Source organism: Rhinoraja longicauda, chromosome 1 (assembly GCF_053455715.1).
Source record: "Rhinoraja longicauda isolate Sanriku21f chromosome 1, sRhiLon1.1, whole genome shotgun sequence".
Lineage (NCBI taxonomy): Eukaryota > Metazoa > Chordata > Chondrichthyes > Rajiformes > Arhynchobatidae > Rhinoraja > Rhinoraja longicauda.
In genome coordinates, this window is record NC_135953.1 from 24,488,294 (window position 1) to 24,515,769 (window position 27,476).

General features: G+C 40.7%; 1 protein-coding gene across 3 annotated transcripts in view; it reads left to right on the forward strand.

The window, feature by feature from the left end:
* The window catches only part of smad4b (SMAD family member 4b), a 75,813-nt gene extending 56,029 nt beyond the window's left edge, over nucleotides 1-19,784 (forward strand). For all 3 annotated transcript variants that reach the window (XM_078421037.1, XM_078420955.1, XM_078421113.1), the window contains 6 exons: nucleotides 4,557-4,670; nucleotides 6,973-7,023; nucleotides 8,080-8,263; nucleotides 11,020-11,188; nucleotides 14,598-14,736; nucleotides 16,472-19,784. In XM_078421037.1, coding sequence (XP_078277163.1) covers nucleotides 4,557-4,670; nucleotides 6,973-7,023; nucleotides 8,080-8,263; nucleotides 11,020-11,188; nucleotides 14,598-14,736; nucleotides 16,472-16,683 — 869 coding nt within the window. In that variant the 3' untranslated portion in view covers nucleotides 16,684-19,784. The remainder of the gene's footprint in view (nucleotides 1-4,556; nucleotides 4,671-6,972; nucleotides 7,024-8,079; nucleotides 8,264-11,019; nucleotides 11,189-14,597; nucleotides 14,737-16,471) is intronic.
* Nucleotides 19,785-27,476: the final 7,692 nt, after the last annotated feature.

Genomic DNA, 27,476 nt, shown 5'->3' on the forward strand with positions numbered 1-27,476 from the left:
GGAATCAGCGTGAAATTTTATTATGCAAACTTTTGGGATCTTATCACAGTGGTCAATTTGAATGCAGATGCAATTTGGGTCCAGGTTTCAGAACTTCATAGATCTTGCTTCAGCTCTACATGAACAATTATGTTAGACCAGTGTTTCAGAACAGTTTGGATGTTCACTCATCATCTATTGATTGTGAAATGTGGGTTCTGCAACTTGGTCAGAATGTTTTTAAGGAGAATGAGTGGTAATATGCTTTTGGAGAAAGATTGTACAGGATATGTTGAGAATGAGGGGAGATGTAATTTGTTGTTCAATTTTAACAAATCTGTTTCTATTTATTATCCAAAGCAAATTCTATCTCTAAAAATAATAAACAGTTACAATTTCTTAGCTGAGGCACTTAGAACTAAAACTTATGGATGTTTTTCATCTACAACAAAAAACCTGGTTTGTAGAAGTCATTTTTCATATCATCTTATTTGATCTACGTTTATCAGCAAAGATTTTTTTAAAATCTGTTATGATGCATTTCATTCACCACTTTTATTGGCAGATTTCATTGTATCAGTGGCATGTGACTTTTTTCCTTTTCGGTTCAGTTTTCAGATTCTTCAAATATAAAATGTTGTTTTGTGAAAACTGCACGAATATGAGGAAAGTTACAAATTTAAACGTTTAAATGAGTGTGGCAAGGGGAATTTTAAATGTAGGCCTTTAATCTTGAACATAATCCGATTATTTCATAAATAATTTATATACAGAGCAAGTTTCATGTCCAATAACACATTTTATCTCTGGCAACAAAGGTTTATTGTCCTGACAATTCCTGACCATTTGATGTACTTATACCCTATATTGTTGGACTGATTTCTATCTCAAATAAATCCAGCTTATAATGTGCAACTTTGTATTGCAATCCTTTTATGTAAGAAACTTTTGACAACCTTAATATCTTTGCATATCATGAAACTAGTTTATCTGTTTCAGTAGGTAAAGAGGCTGTGGGTTGCTCTGTCAGTAAATATAGAAACACTAGCGCTTTTTTAAAAATTGACTTATTGTAACCAGTGATTTAAAATCAGTTCCTTTCCACCAGCTCTTTGAATTTACTGCCAGATACAGGATCGCACATTGAGTCCTGATTGTCTGTGATTGCGGATGATATTGGGTGTACTTTGTTCACTGAGAAAGAATTAGAATGGGCTGAATTTCCTGATCATATATTGGAAATATTTTGTAATAATAAGCTGGGTGTGATTGTCACTTTGTTTTTTATTCAAGATATGGGTGGATGGGTTTAAACTAAATAGTGGGGGGGGGGGACAAATGGGATAGACAAGGATGGAGTTAAAGGGAAAGAGAGTATAGGAAAAGATAAGAAATACCCCAGAATTAACAGGACAGAAAGCTCACGAAGGGATAGGAGAGTATGGCCAAGTGTAATAGGAATCGATGTGAAAGCTGAGGGGAGTAATGGATTAAAAGTATTATATATGAATGCGTGAAGTACAGTGCATTCAGAAAGTATTCAGACCCCTTCACCTTTTCCACATTTTGTTACGTTAGTCTTATTTTAAAATGGATTAAATTCTTTTTTTTTAAATCATCAATCTATACACAATACCCCATAATGAAGAAGCGAAAACAGGTGTTTAGAAATTTTTGCAAAGTAATTACAAAGAAATAACTGAAATATCACATTTACATAAGTATTCAGACCCTTTGCTATGACACTCAAAATTGAGCTTAGGTTCATTCTGTTTCCATTGATTATCCTTGAGATGTTTCTACAACTTGATTGGACAATAGACAATAGGTGCAGGAGTAGGCCATTCGACCCTTCGAGCCAGCACCGCCATTCAATATGATCATGGCTGATCATTCTCAATCACTGGAGTCCTCCAGTGGTAAATTAAATTGATTGGACATGATTTGGAAAGGCACACACCTATCTATATAAGGTCCCACAGTTGACAGAGCAAAAACGAAGCCATGTAGATGAAGGAATTGTCCGTAGACCTCCGAGACAGGATTGTGTCGAGACACAGATCTGGGGAAGGGTATAAAACAATTTCTGCAGCGTTGCAGGTCCCGAAGAGCACAGTGGCCTCCATCATTCTTAAATGGAAGAACTTTGGAACCACCTGGACTCTTCATAGAGCTGGCCGCTTGGCCAAACTGAGCAATCGGGGAGAAGGGCCTTGGTCAGGGAGGTGACCAAGAACCCGATGGTCACTCTGACAGAGCTCCAGAGTTCCTCTGTGAAGATGGGAGAACCTTCCAGAAGGACAACAATATCTGCAGCACTCCACCAATCAGGCCTTTATGGTAGAGTGGCCAGACAGAAGCCACTTCGCAGTAAAAGGCACATGACAGCCCGCTTGGAGATTGCCAAAAGGCACCCAAAGGACTCTCAGACCATGAGAAACATGATTCTCTGGTCTGATGAAACCATAATTAAACTCTTTGGCCTGAATGCCAAGCGTCACGTCTGGAGGAAACCAGGCACCACTCATCACCGGGCAAATACCATACCTACAGTGAAGCATGGTGGTGACAGCATCATGCTGTGGGGATGTTTTTCAGCGGTAGGAACTAGGAAACTAGTCAGGATCGAGGGAAAGATGAACGGAGCAAAGTACAGAGAGATCCTTGATGAAAACCTGCTTCAGAGCATTCTGGATCTCAGACTGGGTGGAGTTTCACTTTCCAACAGGACAATGACCCTAAGCGCACAGCCAAGACAATGCAGGAGTGGCTTTGTGACAAGTCTGTGAATGTTCTTGAGTGGCCCAGCCAGAGCCTGGACTTGAACCCGATCGAACATATCTGGAGGGACCTGAAAATAGCTGTGTATCGACGCTCCCCATCCAACCTGACAGAGCTTGAGAGGATCTGCAGAGAAGAGTGGGAGAAATTACCCAAATACAGGTGTGCCAAGCTTGTAGTGTCATATCCAAGAAGACTTGAGGCTGTAATCGCTGCCAAAGGTGCCTCAAGAAAGTACTGAGTAAATGTGATATTTCAGTTATTTCTTTTTAATTACTTTGCAAACATTTCTAAACACCTGTTTTCGCTTTTTTATTATGGGTATTATGTGAAGATTGATGATAAAAAAAAAAGAATTTAATCCATTTTAAAATAAGGCTGTAACATAACAAAATGTGGAAAAAGTGAAGTGGACTGAATACTTTCTGAATGCACTGTATAAGAAGTAAAGTGTTTGAGCTTGAGGCTCAGTTGGAGATTGGTAGATATGACATTGTGGAGATTACAGAGACATGGCTGCAGGAGGATCGGACCTGGGAACTGAATATTCAGGGTCATACGTCCTATGGAAAGGACAGGCAGATGGGCAGAGGAGGTGGGGTAGCTCTGTTGGTGAGGGATGAAATTCAGTCCCTTGCGAGGAGTGACAAAGGGACTGACGATGTAGAGTCACTGTGGACAGAATTGAGGAATTGTAAAGGTAAGAAGACACTAATGGGAGTTATCTACAGCCCCTCAAACAGTAGCCTGGATATGGGGTGTAAGTTGCAACAGGAGTTGAAACTAGCATGTAACAAAGGTAATGCCACTGTGGTTAAGGGGGATTTCTATATGCAGGTGGACTGGGAAAATCAGGTTGGTTGTGGACCCCAAGAAAGGGAGTTTGTAGAGTGCCTCCGAGATGGTTTCTTAGAGCAGCTTGCACTGGAGCCGACCAGAGAGAAGGCAATTCTGGATTTATTGTCCAATGAATCAGATTTAATAAAGGAACTCAAGGTAAAGGAACCGCTTGGAAGTAGTGACCATAATATGATTAGTTTTAATCCGCAATTTGAGAGGGAGAAGGTTAAATCAGAAGTGTCAGTGTTGCAGTTGAACAAAGGGGACTATGAAGGCATGAGAGAGGAGCTGGCCAAGGTCGACAGGAAAAGGATTCTAGCAGGAATGACGGTGGAATTCCTGCAATGGCAGGAATTTCTAGGCATATTCCAGAAGATGCAGGATAATTTCATTCCAAAGAGCAAGAAAGATTCTAAGGGGCGTAAGAGGCAACCGTAGCTGACAAGGGAAGTTAGAGATGGAATAAAACTAAAAAATAAGATGTATAAGATAGCAAAGAGTAGCGAGAAGCCAGAGGATTGGGAACTTTCAAAGGACAACAGAAGGTAACAAAAACAGTGGTGCTGGCTTGAAGGGCCAAATGGCCTCCTCCTGCACCTATTTCCTATGTTTCTATATCAGTCGTTTTGACATAGGTTTGTTCGGGTGATGTTTTTTTACAAATCCATGCTTATCACCTTGACCTGGAGGTGTACATGTTAAAGACAGGTAAAGCTATCCATCATACTTTCAATGTTTCATTTAATGTATGGATTGTATTGACACATCATGGTTAAATTGCACGTGAATACTTATTATACCTGTTTCAAATATTTTAACTTTACATTATTTTTTCTCACCAATATTTACAGATTTAAAGATTCAAAACTGTTTATTACATTTGTGAACTAAATGTTCGATTTAATTGGTGTAAACATTCATATCTAACTATAACTTCCCAATTTATAATTTAACAGATAGCACTACAACTTGGACAGGAAACAGAACAGCAACATTTACCCCTAACATGCCTCATCACCAGAATGGACATCTTCAGCACCATACCCCTATACACCATACTGGCCATTACTGTAAGTTATCATGCAAGAAGCATGCTGATCAAGAAAAAATGTGGTTAGCCCTGCATCTTCCAGTAGGAAATGAATGAAATGTTTTTATATTTTTTTGCCAAGAGCAAATGGTTTAGTTTATCTCTTAAATTTTTAATTGCAGCATGATTTTGTTTGTTTGTAGGATAACCCAATGTTAGTTGAAATGATGAGTTGGAAACTTACCACCGCAGATGCATTATATTTCAGCTTCTTTGTGTGAATTGGAGTCCCTGTATTTAGTACTATTTTACCATCTTTGAATTTTTACTGTTAACAAAATCTTTTTGGATCTAAATTTGTACATTATTTTTCCTTTCATGATTACAAAAGAAAATAAGAAAACATAACTTCCTGTTAAATCTTCCCCCTCTTACCTTAAACCTTTGCCCTCTAGCTCTTGGTTCCCCAACCCTTGGAAAAGGATTCTGTGCATTCACCCTAACTTTTCTTCTTATAGTTTTATACACCTCAAGAGTTTAATTGTAACATGCACCGACAACACAAAAATCTAATTCCTACTTGCAGCAGCATAATAGGCTTCTAAACACAGTATTCAAGGTCAGTTTATTGTCACATGTACCAATTAAGGTACTGTGAAACTTGAAAAAATAACAAAAAAGGACAGACAGACTGTTGGCAAGGCAGCCACTGCTGGTGACGCCACCCAGTTATTCATTGGTCACAATAAAAAAAAAAAGAATAATTCTAATATCAGTACAAAAGCCTGAAGTCTTCACTGCAACCAAGACAGTTCATAGTTGAGTTAGTGTTTGTAGTGTTCAAGAGTTTGATGGTTGGGAAGAACCTAAAATTCACATTTTGTAGATTCCTATATTTTCATCCTAATAGTAGGAGTAAAATGAGAGTATGGTCACGTGATATGGGTCCTATAGTGTCAGGCTTTGAGTCTTGGCAACATCCTCAAATATCTTCTCTGTATTCTTTCCAGCTTAATGGCATCTTTCCTCTAGCAGGGTCATTAAAATTGAACACAATATTCCAACTGCGGACCTCACCAAAATCTTGTACAACTGTAACATAATGTCCCCACTGTGTAGGAAAGAACTGCAGATGCTGGTTTAAATCAAAGGTAGACACAAAATGCTGGAGTAACTCCCGGGACAGGCAGCATCTGGAGAAAAGGAATGGGCGACGTTTCGGGTCGAAACCCTTTTTCAGACTGAGTCTCGACCTGAAACGTCGCCCATTCCTTCTCTCCAGAGATGCTGCCTGTCCCGCTGAGTTACATAATGTCCCCAATTCTGCATTCAATTTGTAGCATGTCAGAAGCCTTTTTCACCGTTTTATCTATCTGCGATGTCACTTTCAGAGCCTGTTGGAAATGCTAACTCGTTTCATTTTCTTCACAGTTCACTGTGTTGTCAGTATAATTGGAAGATTTACATTTATTGATACAATAATGCCAGTTGTGACCCACTATCACAAATGACACATTTATTGTGCCGGTTATTCAAGCCTTGATGCTATTACATTGGTAATCCCATAATTCTTAATCTTCTGTAACAATTGTGTGACTGACACCCTGCGAAAGCCATCTGAAAATGGACATATTTCACATAGTTTGGACATTACAGCTAAAATGAAACAATCAAAAATCCAAAAATACTGTAGAACCTGGAAATCTGAATAAACCCCAGAAAATATTGGAAATAGTTAGCAGGTCAGGCAGTATCTGTGGAAAAAGAAACATGCTTAATATTTCATGTTGATGTCCTATCTTGATGACCTGTAATTAGAAGAAATTTTCCAATCTAATTTTTTTACTTTAGTACATACCATCAATTAATTCATTTACCTGTCGAATGTAAAGAGAATAAAATGGGATTGGATTTTGTGTAAATTAGATGGTTAATAGCCATTACAGACTTGATCGGCCGAAGGACCCGTTTCTGTGCTCTATGATTCTATTAAGGGTGACATATTGTAGATATTTACCATATTGAAATATAGTAAAAGAAGCAATTATGTACAAAGGGACTTCTTTGCCCTCAGGACTGCAATAAATGGGCTAGAATTATTTTCACACATGTGTGGCTATTCTACCTGGAGATACTGCTGATTAAAGCAATGTATTAACACAGTGAGACTCTTTAACAATATGTTGTTTGCGAGAGTTTGTCAGAATGACAGAAACTATGGGTGATGCTAAATGAATAAAGTTTTCATTTTTGATCAGACTCTCAGAAAGAAAGCTTTTATATTAATTATGTTGTTTATGTATATTTAAATTATTTAATTACACACCACTTTCTTTTCTTAGGGGCAATACATAATGAACTTGCCTACCAGCCACCCATATCCAATCATCCAGGTTAGTAAAAACTAAATCTGACAATCACGTTGTCTTTCCTCATTTTTACTTATTAATGGTTACTTAAAATTTGAATCTTATCTGAAAAGTGCAGCTGATTTAGATGTAGTCCAAGTCCAGGTATTTGCCTAAGCCTAATCCTATTCCATCACCCATACTTTCTTTCCAATGGATCCTCTTCCCACTCCTACTGCTCAACCCTCCCCTCCCTCTGATGTTCCCACGTTCCACCCACCTCTCCTTGTTCAGTTCCACTCAAGGCCCTTTCCCATCATATTCCTGAACCTTGATCTTTTTATTCTTTACATCACCTCTCAGCCTCTTTCGTTATCTTCACTCCACCTGACTGTTGTGTATCTATCAACCCCTTCTGTATCCACCTATTCCACCCTTGTACCACCCCTTCCTCCCATATCTTTAGACTGGCTACGTCCTCTCTTCTCTTCCAGTAACATGACGAGTCTCGACCCAAATCGTCAACAGTTCCTTTCCTCTACAGATGCTGCTTGACTCCAGCAACTTTCTTCTTTGCTGCAGATTTCAGCATTTACTGTCCCTTATGCCTTCTTTAATCTCGATTTACAGCTGTCATGGATATGAAACATCAAATAATTTCCACAAAATTTCTGTGATTTGTTGAAACTGAACTGAATTGTGCGTTGCTATGTGGGTGTGGGAACACTGGAATTCAGTCTGCATTAGATTCATTTGTGGAGGCAAATTCATTTGGATTAGTTGAATTGTTATTGGGATTTGATGTATGGCAGAATCATGAAGGGTGGTATCATCCCAAGCATTTCCTGATTGTTGTTGGGGATGTGGTAACATCCATCTGTCTTATCTGAAAACTGTATTTGTAACACGTAATTTGAATGGGTCTTCTGAAATGTGCATCTTATGTTTTAAATTACAAATTTGACAATTCTAGATATGAAATACTTAACTTTGTTGGGTTCCCATTTAATTTTTAGTTTGCTGAATGATTACTGTTTACTGTTACTTCAAAATCTTAAAAGTGCTTAAGTATTTCAAATATCTATGCAATCCATTTTCTAGTTCCTGAATACTGGTGCTCTATTGCCTACTTTGAAATGGACGTGCAGGTAGGAGAAACATTCAAGGTCCCAAGTAGCTGTCCTGTGGTCACTGTGGATGGATATGTGGATCCTTCTGGGGGTGATCGCTTCTGCCTGGGCCAGCTCTCCAATGTTCACAGAACCGAAGCAATTGAAAGAGCCAGGTAAAAACACGTGGAAGGCAAATGGTAACAGATGATCCAGATTGCACATTATTTGAAAAGTTTTTTAAAAAGCAGTACTCAGTGGAAATTTTCAATGGCTTAATGTATTTAGGAATGTTTCAATAGCACTACAAGATAGCTCTCCACAATTGTGCACTTCCTACTATTTTCTTGGAAAATAAATATAAACCTGGTGGCATTAATGCAGGTTTTGCAGAGTTTATTTAAATCTTTTTGTGCATTAACTACCTTGGTTTTCCCTGTGCCTATAATGTTTCTCTTTTGACAATGCTTCTGATTTCTCAACCTCACCACAATCTTTTTATCTCCCCTTTCCATATTTTAAAGTTATTTGGTAATACTTTGTTTGTGATTCGGTGGAGTTTTGGGAAACCAAAGGGGCAGAAAATATCAGTGGCGGTTGTTCAAATATTAAAGATAATGTTGCATATGGTATAAATTGCAAAATTAGAAGTGCATATAACAAGGAGAATCAAGTAATTATGGAAAATTAGCCTACATATAGAGAATGGACAAACCATAATTATCAGTATTAATGTTGGGGATGAATTCATGGAGTCAGCAGGAGATGGTCTTCCCAATCAATATATTGCAGAATCAAAGAAGCAGCAAGCTATTTTAGATCTATTATTGTGCAAGAGAAATAGTTAATTAATAATCTGAAGTCCTTCAGGGATGAATAATTAGAATTGAACATGGAACCATGTCTGTGCCAAACATGATGTCAAGACTATCTTTTATCTAGCTGTGTTTAATCTATGTCCCGCCATTCCCTGCATATCCAGATGCCTATCTAATAGTCTTTAAAATGCCACTATTGTATCTGTCTCAACAGCCAACCCTAGCAGCAGGTGTCAGGCACCCATCACACTTTGGAAAACAAACCCCTGCCCCACACATCTTTAAACTTTGCCCCCCCCCCCTCACCTAAATCTATGCCCTATATGCCTCTCATAATTTTATATACTTCTATCAGGTCTCTCTGAAATCAAATGCGGCTTAACCAACGTCCTATGAAGCTGTACCATGACTTCCTGACTCTTATACTAAATACCCCAACTATGAAAGCAAGCATACCATATGCATTCTTTACCACTATCTATTTATGTTGCCACTTTCGGGAAGGAAGGGACTTCGATCCCAAGATTCTTCCGTAAATCAATGGTGTTGAGGGTCATGGCATTAATTATATATTTTCCCCTTCCACCCGACCACCCAAAGTGCAACACCAAACACTTGCTTGGATTTGCCATTTCTCCGCATATTTCTGCAGCTGATCTATATCCCACTGTATACCTTGTGGTTTTCCTCACAGGTTGCAACTCTATCTGTAAACTTACTAACCAACCTGCATATGTTTATGTCCAAGTCATTTATACATATCACAAACAACAGAGGTCCCAGCACAAACCTCTGTGGAAATCCACTGGTCACACAAGATAGACACAAAATGCTGGAGTAACTCAGTGGGACAGGCAGCATCTCTGGAGGGAATGAATGGGTGATGTTTTGGGTCGAGACCCCTCTTCACTGTCACAGATCTGCCTGAATATTGTCCTTCTACCACAATCCCCTGTCTTCTATAAGTAAGCTAGTTCTAAATCCAAAGGACCAAGTCACCGATTATCGCATGCATCTTAACCTCTGGATCACCTTCCATGGGGCTCTTTTATCCTATGCCTTTCTAAAAATCCACGAAGTCAACATCCACTGCCTTACTATCATCTATTACCTTTATCACCTCCTCAAAAAAACTTCAAATCAAGTCTGAAAGACATGACCTACCGTGTACAAAGCCATACTTACTGTCCTTAATTAACTCATTCTCTTCCAAATGGGAGTAAATCCTATCCTAAAGAATCCTATCCTAAAGAATCCTCGCCAATAGCTTCCCTACCACTGATGTGAAGCTTACTGGCCGATAAATGCCTGGATTTTCTCTACTTCTCTTAAATAAAGGAATAACATTAGCTACGCAAGGTCCAACCTTCTCTCTATTCAAAATATTCTTAAAATCTATAGAGTTGTGATCACTATCCCAAATCCTTTTCCATTGAACACCAGTCACCTGGCCAGCCTCATTTTGCAACCCAAGGTCCAGTATGTTCACTTCTCGGGTTGGACTATCCACATACTGTTCCAAGAAAACGTCTTGAATGCATCTCACAAATTCTGCACGTCTAAGTCTTTGAGTAAGTCCTAATCAATATTGAGGAAGTTAAAGTTACCCACTAAGACAACCCTGTTGCTTTGGCATATTTTGGTAATCTGTCCACATATCGGTTCCTCTATGTCCCACTATTAAGTGTGAGAGGGTTGGCACTGTAGTACAATCCCATTAGAGTGATTGCACCTTTCTTATTTCTAAGCTCTACCCATATTGCCTCAGCAGACTAACCATGTCCTCTCTGAGTGTCGCAGTGACAGTTTCCCTGATCAGTAGCACAACTCCGACGCATTTACAAATTCAACCGTTTGAGGCAACTTGAACAGCTACATATTTCTGATATAATGGTTTTTGAAATTAACTGCATCTACTGGATTCTGTCTTATTTTATTTATGCCTGGCTGAACTGAAAAATCATGAAAGGCAGAAGTCTTTTTTATTCCAAATGCAAGATATTACACAGATTTAATATATTTGCAGGTCAATAGTACGAGTGTATACACTTTATTAATCTCTTATTTCCTTTTATCATCTGATACTTAATCCACCTTGATTTCCTTTTTACTAGGTTACACATTGGAAAAGGCGTGCAATTAGAATGCAAAGGGGAAGGAGACGTTTGGGTACGATGTTTGAGTGATCATGCGGTTTTTGTGCAGAGCTACTATTTGGATCGAGAAGCTGGCCGTGCACCTGGAGATGCTGTTCATAAGATTTACCCTAGTGCATACATTAAGGTTTGTTAAATTGGATTTACTGCTATTTTGATTTTATATATGGTAAATATTTTTTCAATATCTCTGTTTCATAATATCTACAACAAAATTCGTCTTCATAAAATGTTCAATGCAGTCTTTTGGGGAAAAAAAGAAAACCTCATTCTGCTCTTGTCATTATTTCTCAATAGACAATAGGTGCAGGAGGAGGCCATTCGGCCCTTCGAGCCAGCACTGCCATTCAATGTGATCATCGCTGATCATTCTCAATCAGTACCCCGTTCCTGCCTTCTCCCCATACCCCCTGACTCCGCTATCCTTAAGAGCTCTATCCAGCTCTCTCTTGAATGCATTCAGAGAATTGGCCTCCACTGCCTTCTGAGGCAGAGAATTCCACAGATTCACAACTCTCTGACTGAAAAAGCTTTTCCTCATCTCAGTTCTAAATGGCCTACCCCTTATTCTTAAACTTTGGCCCCTTGTTCTGGACTCCCCCAACATTGGGAACATGTTTCCTGCCTCTAACGTGTCCAACCCCTTAATAATCTTATACGTTTCGATAAGATCTCCTCTCATCCTAAATTCCAGTGTATACAAGCTCCAGTCTTTCAACATATGACATATGATAGTCCTGCCATTCCGGGAATTAGCAAGAATATCCTTCCTCAAATTTGGAAACCAAAACTGCACACAGTACTCCAGGTGTGGTCTCACTAGGGCCCTGTACAACTGCAGAAGGACCTCTTTGCTCCTATACTCAACTCACTGCAGAAGGACCTCTTTGCTTTTATACTCAACTCACTGCAGAAGGACCTCTTTGCTCCTATACTCAACTCACTGCAGAAGGACCTCTTTGCTCCTATGCTCAACTCTTCTCTAGGTGTTGCCCAGTTCTGGGGCGTCATCCCTTCTTTCATGTCCATTTTCACTTCTTAAATCATTGAACAATTTCCATATGGCATATCTTTGAATTTTGGGCATTTAAGCACTATTGCTCCTGTTTGACACGAGGCAAGAATTTTAGTTAAGAATCTGAGAGAAACTAACAAATTTCAGAACTACACATTCTATTTGTCAAATGTTCATTAATCATTCTTTTGGATGCAAGCATTGTCAGAAAGCACAGAATGTACAACAAATCCTTTAGTTTAGAGATCTTTTGTTGTCATGGGAATTAGATAGTATATCAGAATCCTTCACGCAGGGGTTCGTTTTTAGCTCTCTAAAAGCAAAAAAATACTGGAAATCTGAAATTTCAACAGAAAATATTTAACGCACCCACACCAACTTTCCCTCTGAAAGAATATTGACCTGAAACATTAACCCTTTCTTTCACCACATAACCTGCCTAATTGCTGAGTATTTTATTTTATTTGATTGATAGCTGTTTTGTTTTGAAACTGGGGACAAGGAAATTATGGAATTTTCTTTAAAAGATTTCTCTTTCCCCATCCAACATGCCCTTCGATCTTCCAACCACCAGTTTATCATCTGTTGCTTTCCCGCTCACCATCCATGCTCCAATCTCATCTGATTTGACCTGTGAGGCTCCTTGCATTAAAGTAATCGCAGTTGAGTGTGCTGGCCCTTCCAAACTTCTTAACTTGCCTCTGTCTACTCTGCCCACCAGACTTTGTTTTCGTTGCAGTTTTTCCTCACCTGCTGCTCTGTTGCTATGCTTCCCACTCCCCTGCCAAATTAGTTTAAACTCTGCTCACTTGGATGAGGGGAAAACATACTTGTACTCGGTTTCATTAATCTAGCTATTCCAGTTGAGTCTGTTCATGAAAGTATTGGCAAGACAGATCAATACAAGGAAGATGCCTGTGGTATTTGTGTGATGCTATAGTTGTACTAAATGGTATTGATGACAGGTCAACAATTCAGACGTCTTCCACAGCGCTTCTGGGGTCTCAACAGTAAGAGAATTGTGTTCTGTCAGAGTGTAACCTAACTCGAGTCAGCATGATTTATGGGTAATTACTTAATTGGAGAGAAAGAATTGTGGACACAGCCCAGACCATCGCATAATCCAACCTCCCTTCGATTGACTCCATCTACACGTCACACTGCCTCGGCAAGGCCACCAGCATAGTCAAGCATGAGTCTCAGCCTCTGTCCCCTCTACCTCTTTCCCCTCTCCCATCAAGAGGTACAGAAATCCTCCAGATTCAAGGACACTTTCTTTCCAGCTGTTATCAGTCAACTGAACCAGCCTATCACCACCTAGAGAGAGGTCCTCCACCTCATTGGAGACCCTCAGACTATCTCTAATCAAACTAATCTAAGAAGGCTCCATATAATCTCAAATTGAAATATTCAGCAGATAAGGCAGGATTTGCAGAGAGCAAACATAATTAACATTACAGCTTTATAACTTTTCATCAAAACTCACCATCCTTAAAGAAAGTGGAGCAACGGAACACCTAAGTGCAATAGATTGCGTATAGCATTTCCCACCATATTTTTTTATCAGAAACACAGAAGATAATCATCGTTGGCCTAATTCTGAGTTTCCCATGATTGTAGAAGCCAATATGATTTGCTCCACTGAACTGGAAAATATGATCAGTGTGTTAGTTGTAGTAAAGACCCCAATAACATCCTTGATGTAGTGCTGAAGATTTATGCTCTAGCGAAGCCGGCCTCCAGCCAATGTGTTTCAATTTTGCTCCACAACAAAGTGGAGGTGTATAAGTATGCCCTTCCCCAGAGAGTATGCAAATCTGATCCTGCTAGTCACTGCCCATCAGTCAATTCTCAATTATTCCTAAAATAATGGATGCTATTGCTGACAGATAGCCAGTTTAATTTTTGCTGCACCTATTCGGGTCAAACCATCCTTGTAGTCTTTGCTCAAACATTGACAAAATAAATGACTTCCAGAATGGCATGGATATGGTGCAGTATTTTACCTGGTGCTTTTCCTGGGGTAATGGAATCTGTCCCAACTCTCAGAACTGCATTGAAAATACAAAGCATTTCAACAAAATAAAAATAGCAGTACCCATTGAGGTTGGCCAGTGATGATGATAACATGCCATTTTGGGAATGGACATTGAAGTGTCCCACCAATATACTGTATCATTGTGGAACATCACTGAATCGGATTGAGCCTTTAAGTGGCCAATTTGGTGAGTTCTATTCTAAATAAATGTAGTTTGCTCAGAGATGAAAGCTAAGTACTTGTTATTCTGGTCACTTCTTTAGCATTAGCTGCTTATCTCTGCACTGTAACCAGCATAATATCAGTTCTGCAATTTGAGCACAGGTCTTGGAGTTTGATTACGGGTTTTGGTTTGAGTGGTTTTGAGATGTTGGGTTTGTTTGTGGAGCGAATCTTCCTCACATAGGCCAATGGAATTCCTTCTCAATGTATTTTGAAGTATTTCCTCCAGTCATTTTAAAATCCATTTTGTTTGCGTTTCAGGTGTTTGATTTGCGACAGTGTCACCGTCAGATGCAACAACAGGCTGCTACGGCTCAGGCTGCAGCAGCTGCCCAGGCAGCAGCCGTTGCTGGAAACATTCCTGGACCTGGTTCAGTGGGAGGAATTGCCCCAGCTATTAGTAAGATACCATGTCACTTGCGCTTTTGTATTTTCCCTGAATATATAGCTGCATACATGGAGGTCCCCATCAGAGCCACTACTTTGATGACCAAGTTTTTTCATTCTCATTCATCATTGCGGTAGTTTATAAAATTGAGGGACATGGATGGGATAGATGGTCAATCTTTTTTCCAGAGTATCAGGATTGGGAAATCTGGAACTAGATGGTACAAACCTGGGTTGTTTTCTTGGGCACAGGTTGATGGGAGACCTGATAGAAGTATTTAAAACTATGGGAGGCATACATAAGATAGACCAGAGAACCTTTCTCCCAGATTGGAAATGTCAGAGACTAGAAGGCATAGATTTAAGGACAGGATAAACTTCAAAGGTGATGTGCTGGGCAAGATTTTTTACAGAGAATGTTGAGTGCCTGGACCGTACTGCCAGGAATGGCGGTGGAAGCAATCACTATAGTGGTGTTTAAGAGACTTCTAGATAGGCACATGGATATGCAGGGAATGTCTGGACATGGATCATTTGCAAGCAGAGGAGATTAGTTTAATTTGGCATCATGCTTGGCACAGACACTGGCCAAAGGGCCTGCTCCTATGCTGTACTGTTCTGTGTGAACAAACAAATCAGCAACGTGCAAAAACAAAACACGGCCAGCACTACCACAGCCTCCTTCCACATTCTCATTTTCCAAAATACAATGGGAAATCAAAAAAAAAAAAAAAGATGACCATCTAGTCTTGAACGCCAAATCTTCTACAGAAAAACAGGAAATGGTGATTAACAGTGACACCATACATCAGTGGGCATTGGTCCATCTCATTAAGGATCATCTATTCCTTTCATATAGACCTCACAAAGCGGACACCAAGTCTTCTTTGTTATTTATCATACAGGCCAGTTAAAATTTCAAATCCCAACATTTCAAATTTCAAAAACTGAATTTGAGGACTAGGGCATTTTTTTTAAACATGCAATATCGTCAATAACTCTCATGAATGGAATTGCATAATTTTACAGCACAAGAATAAGATTTTTTTCAGTCTGTGCTCACCTCACTCTTCTCCATAACTTCACAAATCATAAAACGTAGAACAGTGCCAAATGTCCCTTTGGCCCACAAAATGCATGCCAAACATGGCAAAGTTTGTTCATCTTCTCTGCATACATGTGATCAATAACCCTCAATTCCCTGCATACTCGTGTTCCCATCTAAAAGACTCTTAAATGCAACTATCATATCTGCCTCCACTACCTCCCGTAGCAGCACGTTCCAGCCATCCACTCCTCTGTATAAAGAAAAACTTGCCCCACACTTTTCAGAAAGTTATATGGTTCCCATCGATTGTTTTATGTTCAGATGGTTTAATTGCTATTTGCAATAGCCAGATGAATTGGAACTAATCATCCACCTGATCAGTATTTCTGCTGGATTGGCTGTCCCATATTCAGTATTGAAAGCCTCCCATAGGTTTGTGTACTCAGACTTGCCAGAATATTAAAATAAAAAAGTAATATCAAAACAAGTGCACATGCTATTGTTGATTAGTATTCGTGTTGAATTGGTGAGTGTGCCAGACGGACTCCAAAGCTGCAAACGCCAAGACATTATAATTTGACTGACCTATTGTAGGTTTCCAGTCCTTTGCTTTTCTAACTATCTTTTGCACCGAGTTAATTAAAGACACATTTACACTTATAACGCATGCCTTTTGCATTAATATATGTTTTATTTTCAGGTTTATCTGCTGCAGCTGGAATTGGCGTGGATGATCTGCGCCGTCTGTGCATTCTCAGGATGAGCTTTGTTAAAGGCTGGGGACCCGATTACCCAAGACAAAGTATTAAGGAAACGCCTTGCTGGATTGAAATCCACCTACATCGTGCCCTTCAGTTGCTGGATGAAGTGCTTCACACCATGCCCATTGCAGAACCACAACCCCTGGACTGAGTTGCTCTATGGCACTCACTGTCTTGCTTGAGTGGGGTGGGGAAAAAGACTAGCGTTCTGCCTTGCTTAAAAAATAATGATTTTTACCATTGTTCAGCATATTTTAGAACAGAAAAAGTATGCAAAAAAAACCCAAACAAAACTACTGTTTATGTTCTCTGACAAGAAACCCAGTATTCCAGCTTATGTCTTTGTTTTTTTTAAAATATTTTGAAGTCACAGCCTGTATTATTAGTTACAGACTGTATTTTCATTATCAGGAATAATTTCCTACATTTAAATTCTGTGAAAATTGCTTAATTTGGTTTAGCAACAGTCCATTCAGTTTTTTAAAGTTAAATACTTCCTCTGAGTTTTAATTGAACTTCTGTGGTAAGGGTGGAAGGGGGGAATCGGTGGAAAGTATCTGGGTGGTGGCGACTGAGGTGGGTGGGACAAAGTATAGGAGTGCATATAGATGTATTTTTCAAAATCCATTGTTTTTGCTGCCTGTACAAGAAGCAGCACAAAGTAAAGGAGGGGATGTATTTTAATTTAGAGGAAAGGCATGGTTTCTGATTTATATTTTAGAAATTTCCAGAGCAGCCAAAAAACTTTTTTTTAAAAGATAGATGGGTGGCAATGTTCTATAGCAACAACATACATGCATTCTAGCAAGTTGGCCAATCTCTAGCTACTCTTTACAGATCCAGGCTTTATTTGCCTGTTATTGGCACTTTATTCATTTTTTAAATATACTGCACCATGAAAGATCTCCTGTGCAGAGAGCTGTTTATATTGTACAGTGTGTTCTTCGCCATTAATATAAGTTTGCTTCCTTATTTTTTAATTTTGAATTTTCTTTGCATGTGGCCATTGTTTATAAACTTGGTTTGGCCAAAGTTTTCAGAATGTGCACATCTTATGATCAGAAAAGAGATTCAAGAAACACTTCTGATCAAAGGGAGAAAAAAAGCCTTGTAGGAGTCTAGGTCTTATAGTAACACTAAAAAGGCAGAACTTTTTCCCCCATGTGCTATTCAGCAGCAGCTAGCGCTGAAATATCTGTTGTCTTGTGTTTTCTTTATCCCCACCAATTAAGCTATTATGTTTTAACCAGTTACAGGAGTGAGCAAGAAAAGACAAACTTTGTTTGTTCAGTGGTGTTCCCTGTAAGATATGCTTTTTTTCAGCATTTGATGATGGTGAATATTGTTAAGATTTGCAACAGAATTAAATTTTATATTGTTTTTAACAGCTCACTGTATAAACGGATGTTTTGAACTTCATTTTTTAAGACGGTTCAATAGTGTTAATCCTTTATGTAATTGGCCCTAAAATAGTTCCTCATAAATTACATTATCTGAAATTGCGTCTACCATTATCACCAGCAGTGTTATAGAATGCAAAAATTCTTATCAGATGCAACCTAAATTTGAACAGTGTGTTGATAGATTTTTTTTCAGTTTGGGTTATTATGATTATATACAAGTTTTTAGTGTCGAGGATCATCTTTTTACTGATATCCAAATTGGTGCAAAGAAAGAAATGCCCAAAACTGTGTCTATGAATATTTCACATTATTGAAATCCAAATTATTTTATTTGGTGCTCTTGATTGCATCTGCTGATGGGTTTCTGTTATTAATGCCACCATTTCAGGTGAAACCAAATGTAAAATGAAGTGTACCTCTTATGAACCATTTGTAATTTTTACAGGAATTAAAAGTGAAGATAGGAAACTATCAATTTAAATCTGTTTATAACAAAACCACATAGATTTGAATTGCTTGTCTGTGATGTTGAATGTGTGACCATCTAGGAGTGTAATGGGTGTTTACACCAGTACAAGCTTTTCTTTTTTGCACACCTCTTTAAAATGTTGAATCTGGAATGATGTGCTTTCTGATTACTAGCTATTATTTAAATTGCAAAGCATTTGCTATTGTAAAGTTTTTAAAACTTTACCAAAGGATAAGGAGGAATTGCTGGCAACCTTTTTAGATGTGTATGTGTGCACATTTCGCAGATTCTTTACACTATGCTTAGGCACAATTTGTATCTAGAGACTACTAAAAACCAAGTATTATTAGATTACTTCAAAAAAAATGATAAAGGTCTGAAATATCTAAAAATAGTAAAGGCAGCCCTTTTTCTTACATTAGTCGCATTGTAATATGGTATTTATTAAATACAGTGACACGGGATAGAATGAAATAATAGTAATGAGCTCCACCAAGATGACCGAGTGCCTGTCTCGCACATGGATTTTAATTATTTGAATTGGGGTGGGGGTTGCAAAATCTTAATGTAGATGTATTCAGAATACCAATTTTCATTCTATAAGTCTATTTAATTTTAGGAAAACATTTGAGTTTGAAGACCAACGCTCAACCTTTAAAAATGGAATATAAAACATGGTTCAGATCCAAGTCTGGGCGCAAATCAACTTTTGAGCTCGTTCAGAGTTTAATTTCTTATTATCGCCTGCTAATAGGTGAGCGGATGGAAAATAAACATCCTTTCCACAAGAGATTAACACCCTGGAAGGGACTATATCTTCTCAATCTAAACAAGGAACAAATTTGGCATCTAATGGACTATGACAATGTAATAGATTAATCAAGGCCACACGAATTGATTGAGCTCAATTAAGATATGAGTGAGGGAGAAACCTGAAAAAAATTCATAGTGCAAATCATACCTGTCCATATTAATTAAATGTTATTCAAAATTTAAGAATTTACACTTGTGATTTCAATACCAGATCTTTAACATGGCTTTATTATTGCAAGTCAGGCATTCTGATGTGTGCTACTTTGAGTCACTGTTTGGTGATCGGATGGCAATGACCACAAGGCAGCACTGGAACTTTGTCTGGGGAAGAACAATTCCAACAAAATGTCATTGGATGTTTTGGTTGGAGCAAATAATGTATGCATTTTCTTTTAAGCATCTAGTATAACTAAAGTGTTTGCAAAGTATAATATTTCTTTCACTTTTACAGCCTCTTTCTTAAAGAGTATCTAAATTCAGATAACTATGAAATACTGTACATCTCCAAATAATGTAGATTGATTCAATTATGTTCTGTAGGTGTGGACTGCAATAAATAATTTGCAGCTGCAACCTGTCTCTTGCTTTGCTTAGTTTGTATTGGATCAAGTTAATGAATCAAGTTTTCATGTTGTACCTGATACCACAGCGTTAAGTACTAAGTTTAATAATGAATAAGTTTATTGGCCAAGTATGTGCATATACAATTTTCACATACTTTACATTTTAATGTAGCGTGACTGTGTTTACTCTTAATCCGAATAGTAGTTCTTTAATCTGCACCTGTTAGTGTTCCAGTTACACAGTAGCATGATTTGAATAAGTATCTTGCAATGAGATCTAGTTTTAGTTATGCAATGAAATCTCTTCCTTAAGCAGACCTCTCTTGTTCTACCCTTTTTTGGTTGACCTTAAATTACTCTGCTGCCTGTGTCTAATTTGAACTTAAGTTTGGTTTGCCTGTCATTTCTTTACTTGATCAACATTGGATCCTGGTTAAACAATGCCTCAATTCTTGAGTTCCCAACTGCTATTTGAAATAAAATGCCTTTAGTCCAGTAAAAGGGATATGGAGCAGAGATAAGGTGCATCTGCATTTTCCAGTCTTAAATGAGGTGTCAATGAAGTTGATTGTCATAGTGATACAATGTGGAAATAGGTCCTCTTGCCCACCCATCCCCGCTAGTCCCACCTTCCTGCGTTTGATCCATATCCCTCCAAACCTGTCCAATCCATGTATCTGTATAACTGTTTCTTAAATTTTGGGGTAGTCCCTGCCTCAACTACCGCCTCTGGCAGCTTGTACCATATACCCACCACTCTTGGTGTGGAAAATGTTACCCCTCAGATTCCTATTAAATAATTTCCCCGTCACCCTAAACCTATGCCCTCTGGGCAAGAGACTCTACATCTACCCAATCTATTCTTCTCATGATTTTATATATTGGTACTTTATCACTGGTACAAAAATTGGATTAACAATGAGGACAGCTGAGGTCTGCAGGAAGATATCAATGGACAGATAGGTAAATTTCTAATTGAATGCAGATGTGTGAAGGATTATGCATTTAAAGATATTGCAACAGCCATGGAAATCATTTTACCAGACTTGCTCCATTTGAGTTCTGTGAGGGTTGAGGTGGCTGGTAAGACCTTTACCACAGATGGATCACAAGCTTGATAATAAGTTAGAATAACAATTTATTTGGAACACTCTCTTATTTTTATCACCTTTGGTTCACATTGTCTGTGCCAAACATGATGCCAAGACTAGCTCTGATCTACCTGCACACAATCTATATCCCTCTATTTCTTGCATATCTATATGCCTATCTGAAAGTCTCTAATATACCACTATAATCTCTCCCTCAGTAGCATTCCAGGCACTCACAACCCTCTGTTTAAAACTTTAGCATACTCCCTTCAAAACTATTGAGCACCATACCAGCTTGCCTGCAGCGCCTCCTCTATTTTTAGCAGTCACAAGTCAGGCAGTTCCGTGAATCAATGAAGATTTTTTCAAGGTGGCTGAAAATTGTTTTTCAGACTTGACTTTATATGGTGCATCAGAAACTTGCATTAGTTTCCTCAATTTACCATCCCATTTCTTGGAATAAATGATCAAATAGAAGCTCACTAACTCCACACAACAGGCTGCTTATTTCATTTTATTCTGTCTTGGATATGTTTCACCATAATAATAATAATAATAATAATAATATTCATTTATTGTCATTGCAACGAGTACAACGAAATTAAAAAATAGCCAATCCTGACGGTGTGTACAAACATATATGCAATAAATGCAAAAACAAATAAATACAATTATATTAAGGACAAAAGATTTTTTAACAGTGTTGCCTAGTGCAGAAGGTAGTGTTCAGTTCTCGTATGGCCCTGGGATAAAAACTGTTCTTAAGTCTGTTTGTTCGGGATTTGATCGACCTGAAACGTCGACCAGAGGGTAGATGAACAAACAGACGGTGGCCGGGGTGGGATGGATCTTTTATTATTTTGCCTGCTCTACTGAGGCAGCCTAGGCTGAACAGGTGCTCCAGGGAGGGCAGTGAGCAGCCGATAATCTTCTGGGCCGTCGTGATGACCCTCTGAAGGGCCTTCCTGTCCTTTTCTGAGCAGCTGGCATACCATGTGGTTATACAGTATGCCAGCACACTCGATGGAGCAGCGATAGAAGGACATCATAAGCTTCTCCTGCAGGTTGGTTTTCCTGAGGATCCTCAGGAAGTGGAGTCTCTGCTGTGCCTTCTTTACTGTGGTGATGGTGTTGGTAGACCAGGTAAGATCCTCTGCGATGTGCGTACCCAGGAACCTGAAAGCGGGTACCCTTTCCACACAGACCCCATTGATGTAGAGTGGGTCGTCTTCTACACTGGATTTCCTGAAGTCAATTATAAGTTCCTTTGTTTTGGAGGAGTTCAGGACAAGATTGTTCACTGAACACCATGCTGCCAGCCTTTGGATTTCATCCCGATAGGCTGTCTCATCTCCTCCTGAGATGAGTCCAACCACAGTCGTGTCATCCGCGAACTTGATGATGGTGTTGGTGGGATGGGTGGGGGCGCAGTCGTGAGTGTAGAGGGAGTAAAGGATGGGGCTCAACACACAGCCCTGTGGTGAGCCGGTGCTCAGTGTAATGGTGGAGGAGAGGTGAGGGCCTATTTTGACGGTCTGGGGGCGGTTGGTCAGGAAGTCCTTGATCCATTGGCAGATGGTTTGGGAAAATCCAAGGTCAGAAAGTTTGGTGACCAGTCTGCTCGGGATGACCGTGTTAAAGGCAGAGCTGAAGTCGAGGAAGAGCATCCTCACATAGCTCCCCTGGTGTTCAAGGTGGGTCAGTGCAGTGTGAAGAGCAGTGTCGATGGCATCCCCTGTAGACCTATTTGCTCTAGGCAAACTGGTGTGGATCGAAGGTGGGTGGGAGGCTGGCTTTGATGTGCTGCAGGACCAGTCTCTCGAAGCACTTTGTGATGACCGGTGTGAGTGCTACCGGACAGTAGTCGTTAAGGAGTGGGAGAAAAATACCTTTGAGCATCTGGTTAAGTCCACATCTGTTGACTGTTATAGAGGTAGTCCATTGTCTCTCAAGGCCATGTTGGCATATTGAAGAAATTCCCCTCCCACTGCACACCTCTAATATCCCCCTAGCTAATGTTATCCCACTTTTCAAGAAAGGAGGGAGAGAGAAAACGGGAAATTATAGACCAGTTAGTCTGACATCAGTGGTGGGGAAGATGCTGGAGTCAATTATAAAAGACGAAATTGCTGAGCATTTGGATTGCAGTAACAGGATCGTTCAGAGTCAGCATGGATTTACGAAGGGGAAATCGTGCTTGACTAATCTGGAATTTTTTGAGGATGTAACTAGGAAAATTGACAGGGGAGAGCCAGTGGATGTGGTGTACCTCGACTTTCAGAAAGCCTTCGACAAGGTCCCACATAGGAGATTGGTGGGCAAAATTAGAGCACATGGTATTGGAGGTAGGGTACTGACATGGATAGAAAGTTGGTTGACAGACAGAAAGCAAAGAGTGGGGATAAATGGGCCCCTTTCAGAATGGCAGGCAGTGACTAGTGGGGTACTGCAAGGCTCGGTGTTGGGACCGCAGCTATTTACAATATACATCAATGACTTGGATGAAGGGATTAAAAGTACCATTAGCAAATTTGCCGATGATACAAAGCTAGGTGGCAGTGTGAACTGTGAGGAAGATGCTATGAGGTTGCAGGGTGACTTGGACAGGTTGTGTGAGTGGGCGGATGCATGGCAGATGCAGTTTAATGTAGATAAGTGTGAGGTTATCCACTTTGGTGGTAAGAATAGGAAGGCAGATTATTATCTGAATGGTGTCAAGTTAGGAAAAGGGGACGTACAACGTGATCTGGGTGTCTTAGTGCATCAGTCACTAAAAGGAAGCATGCAGGTACAGCAGGCAGTGAAGAAAGCCAATGGAATGTTGGCCTTCATAACAAGAGGAGTTGAGTATAGGAGCAAAGAGGTCCTTCTGCAGTTGTACAGGGCCCTAGTGAGACCGCACCTGGAGTAGTGTGCAGTTTTGGTCTCCAAATTTGAGGAAGGATATTCTTGCTATTGAAGGCGTGCAGCGTAGGTTTACCAGGTTAATTCCCGGAATGGCGGGACTGTCGTATGTTGAAAGACGAGCGACTAGGCTTGTATACACTGGAATTTAGGATGAGAGGGGATCTTATCGAAACGTATAAGATTATTAAGGGGTTGGACACGTTAGAGGCAGGAAACATGTTCCCAATGTTGGGGGAGTCCAGAACCAGGGGCCACAGTTTAAGAATAAGGGGTAGGCCATTTAGAACAGAGATGAGGAAAAACTTTTTTAGTCAGAGAGTTGTGAATCTGTGGAATTCTCTGCCTCAGAGGGCAGTGGAGGCCAATTCTCTGAATACATTCAAGAGAGAGCTAGATAGAGCTCTTAAGGATAGCAGAGTCAGGGGGTATGGGGAGAAGGCAAGAACGGGGTACTGATTGAGAATGATCAGCCATGATCACATTGAATGGCGGTGCTGGCTCGGAGGGCCGAATGGCCTCCTGCACCTATTGTCTATTGATAGGTAGCTTATGAAGAAGAAAATTAGACAGTAAAGAAACATGACAGATAACCAGACATTGAAGGCCACTCCTGCAGCCTAAGTACAGGTGCTCTGTGATTGCCACCACGCCTGTAGAGAAGGCCAAAGTGTGAACACTGAATCAGTACACTAGATTGTACCCAGAACAGAGTGTAACACCCAACTTTCCTGCTGCACCAGATCAAAACAGCAATTGGGGTCCAGTAGAGGCACTGGCAACATCTACTCTCACCATGCAGTCCTCTCCAGTAAGAGGCCATTATTATAAGAAAATAACTAGATGCTGGTACAAATCGAAGGTATTTATTCACAAAATGCTGGAGTAACTCAGCAGGTCATGCAGCATCTCCCGAGATGCTGCCTGACCTGCTGAGTTACTTCAGCTTTGAAAGCATTGAAAGCATTCAGCGTCAGCATTGAAAGCACGTCACTTAAAACCTGCAAAATGTACTTAATACCGGCTTCTAAGAATGCCAAGGGTGCATCGCAGCAATATGACCAAGCTTATGACTCACTGAAATGCAGTAGCATCTTACTCCAGCAAGTGGTGCTGGCGAGCAGCAATGCAAGCCAGCAAGTTGGTTCAGCAGCATTCAGAGCATGCACACTTAAAGCAATAGCGAAACAAGTATGCAAACACAATTCCGCTGGCAGAGGAACTGAACCATTTCCTTGCTCGCTTTGAGGCAAAGAGACCCCACACAGTCATGCTGCCCCCACTCTCCAGGAACAGCAAGTGAGGAGGGTGCTCAAGACAGTGAACCCAAGGAACCTGATGGTGTACTCGGCCCAGGACTTAAAGCTTGTGCTGACCAGCTATCAGGGGTTTTCACCAAGATCTTCAATCTTTCCCTGACACAAGCCACCATACCAACTTGTCTGAAGTCGGCTAACATCATCCTTGTCCCTATGAATCTAGCCATAAACAGTCTCAATGACTACAGACTAATCGCATTAACATCAGTAGTCATGAAATGTTTTGAAAGACTAATTTCACAGCACATCAAAGCCAGCCTCCCTCCAAACTTTGACCCTCATCAGTTTGCTTATAGAGCAAACAGATCTATGGAGGATGCCATCTCCACAGCCCTCCACACTGCACTGAGCCATCTGGAACACCTGGGGAGCTATGCAAGGATTCTTTTTATTGACTATAGCTCAGCTTTCAATACGATCATCCCTGACATACTAGTCAACAACCTGTTGGACTTAAACATCCCCCCTCTCACCTACGCCTGGATAAAGGACTTTCTCACTAACCTCCCACAGTCAAAATGGGCCCCCACTGCTCCTCCACCCTCACACAGCACTGGCTTCCACAGGGCTGTGTGCTGAGTCCACTCCTCTATGCTCTGTCCACTTATGACTGCACACCCATCCACTCCACAAACTCCATTATTAAATTTGCGGATGACACCACTGTGGTCGGACTCATATCAGGAGACGAGGCAGCGTACAGAGATGAGGTCCTGAAGCTGTCAGAGTGGTGTTGGTGTTGCACTCAATACCAGCAAATCAAAGGAAATGGTCATCGAAAAGGAAGCTAGTAGTCAATTTCAAAAGTCCGGGAGCAGAGCAAGGACGCCCGTTGGCTGAGCATTAAAGTAAGTGCTAGTTTAAGTGAGAAGTCAGGTAAATTGGACAATCAGGCAATTTAATTGGTAATATAAGCAATACTTGCAAAAGGGTGCAGCCCTGTTCAGGTGCAGCCCAGTGAGGGAAGTGCCCAGTGAGAAAAGTGCGAGTCTTCGGCGAGGAGGCTGAGGTGAGGAGGATACCATTGTTTTAAGCCAGAGCTGGTTATAGGCACAAGGTGATGGCGGAAAAGTTGGTGCGGTGTGTTTCCTGCAGGATGTGGGAAGACAGGGACGTCGCGGGAGCTTCTGGGAGCTACACCTGCAAGAACTGTGTCCAGGTGCAGCTCCTGAAGGGACGTGTGGTGGAGTTGGAGAGGCAGTTGGATGACCTCAGGGCCATCCGGGAATGCGAGAGTTTCCTCGACAGGACCTATTGTGAGGCTGTCACGCCAAGGGTCCAGGTCGAGCGAAGGTGGGAGACTGTTTCCGGGGGGAGTGGACGTGGACTACAGGACACCCCAGTGGCTGTGCCTATTGCAAATAGGTATACCCTCTTGGGAACTGTCGGGGCAGAAGACGTTTCCAGTCCGAGTGGCGGACCTGTTGGCAAGGATACACGACAGGGGAGACCGAAGTCTGGAAGAGCCGTAGTGGTCGGTGACTCCATAGTCCGAGGGACGGACAGAAGATTCTGTGGCAGCAGGAGGGACTTGAGGATGGTCTGTTGCCTCCCTGGTGCCAGGGTTCAACACATCACAGACCGGCTTCAGAAAATCCTAGTGAGGGAAGGCGATCAACCTGAAGTCGTTGTGCACGTGGGCACGAATGACGTCGGGCGGAAGAGGAAGGAGGTGCTACAGCGGGAGTTTAGAGAGTTGGGAAAAGCGCTGAGAAGTAGGACGTCGAAGGTGGTTATCTCTGGACTGCTACCGGTACCTCGTGCTGGTGAGGCCAGGAACAGAGAGATAGAGGGTATGAATTTATGGCTGAGGGGCTGGTGCAGAGAGCAGGGATTTAGATTTCTGGACCACTGGGATCTCTTCTGGGCTAGGGGTGACTTGTACAAAAGGGACGGGTTGCATCTTAACAGCAGGGGGACAAACATTCTGGCAGGCAGGTTTGCTAGTGTGACACCTGTGGCTTTAAACTAAGTAGTGGGGGGGAGGGGTTAACAAATTGTGAATATGAAGATGAGGTCAAAGGGAATACAGGAGATATTGCAAAAGACTCTCGGAAGAATGGGAACAGAAGTTCTAGAGCGGAAAAGAAATTAAGGGCAGGGCCAATTGTGAACGATGTGAGAGAGGAGGTAAATACAGAAGTTAAAGTGTTGTACTTAAATGCGCGTAGTATAAAAAATAAAGTGGATGAGCTTGAGGCTCAGTTAGTCATGGGCAAGTATGATGTTGTAGGGATCACTGAGACATGGTTACAAGAGGACCAGGGCTGGGAACTGAATATTCAGGGGTACACAACGTATAGAAAAGACAGACAGGTGGGCAGAGGGGGTGGGGTTGCTCTGATGGTAAGGAATGATATTCATTCCCTTGCAAGGGGTGAC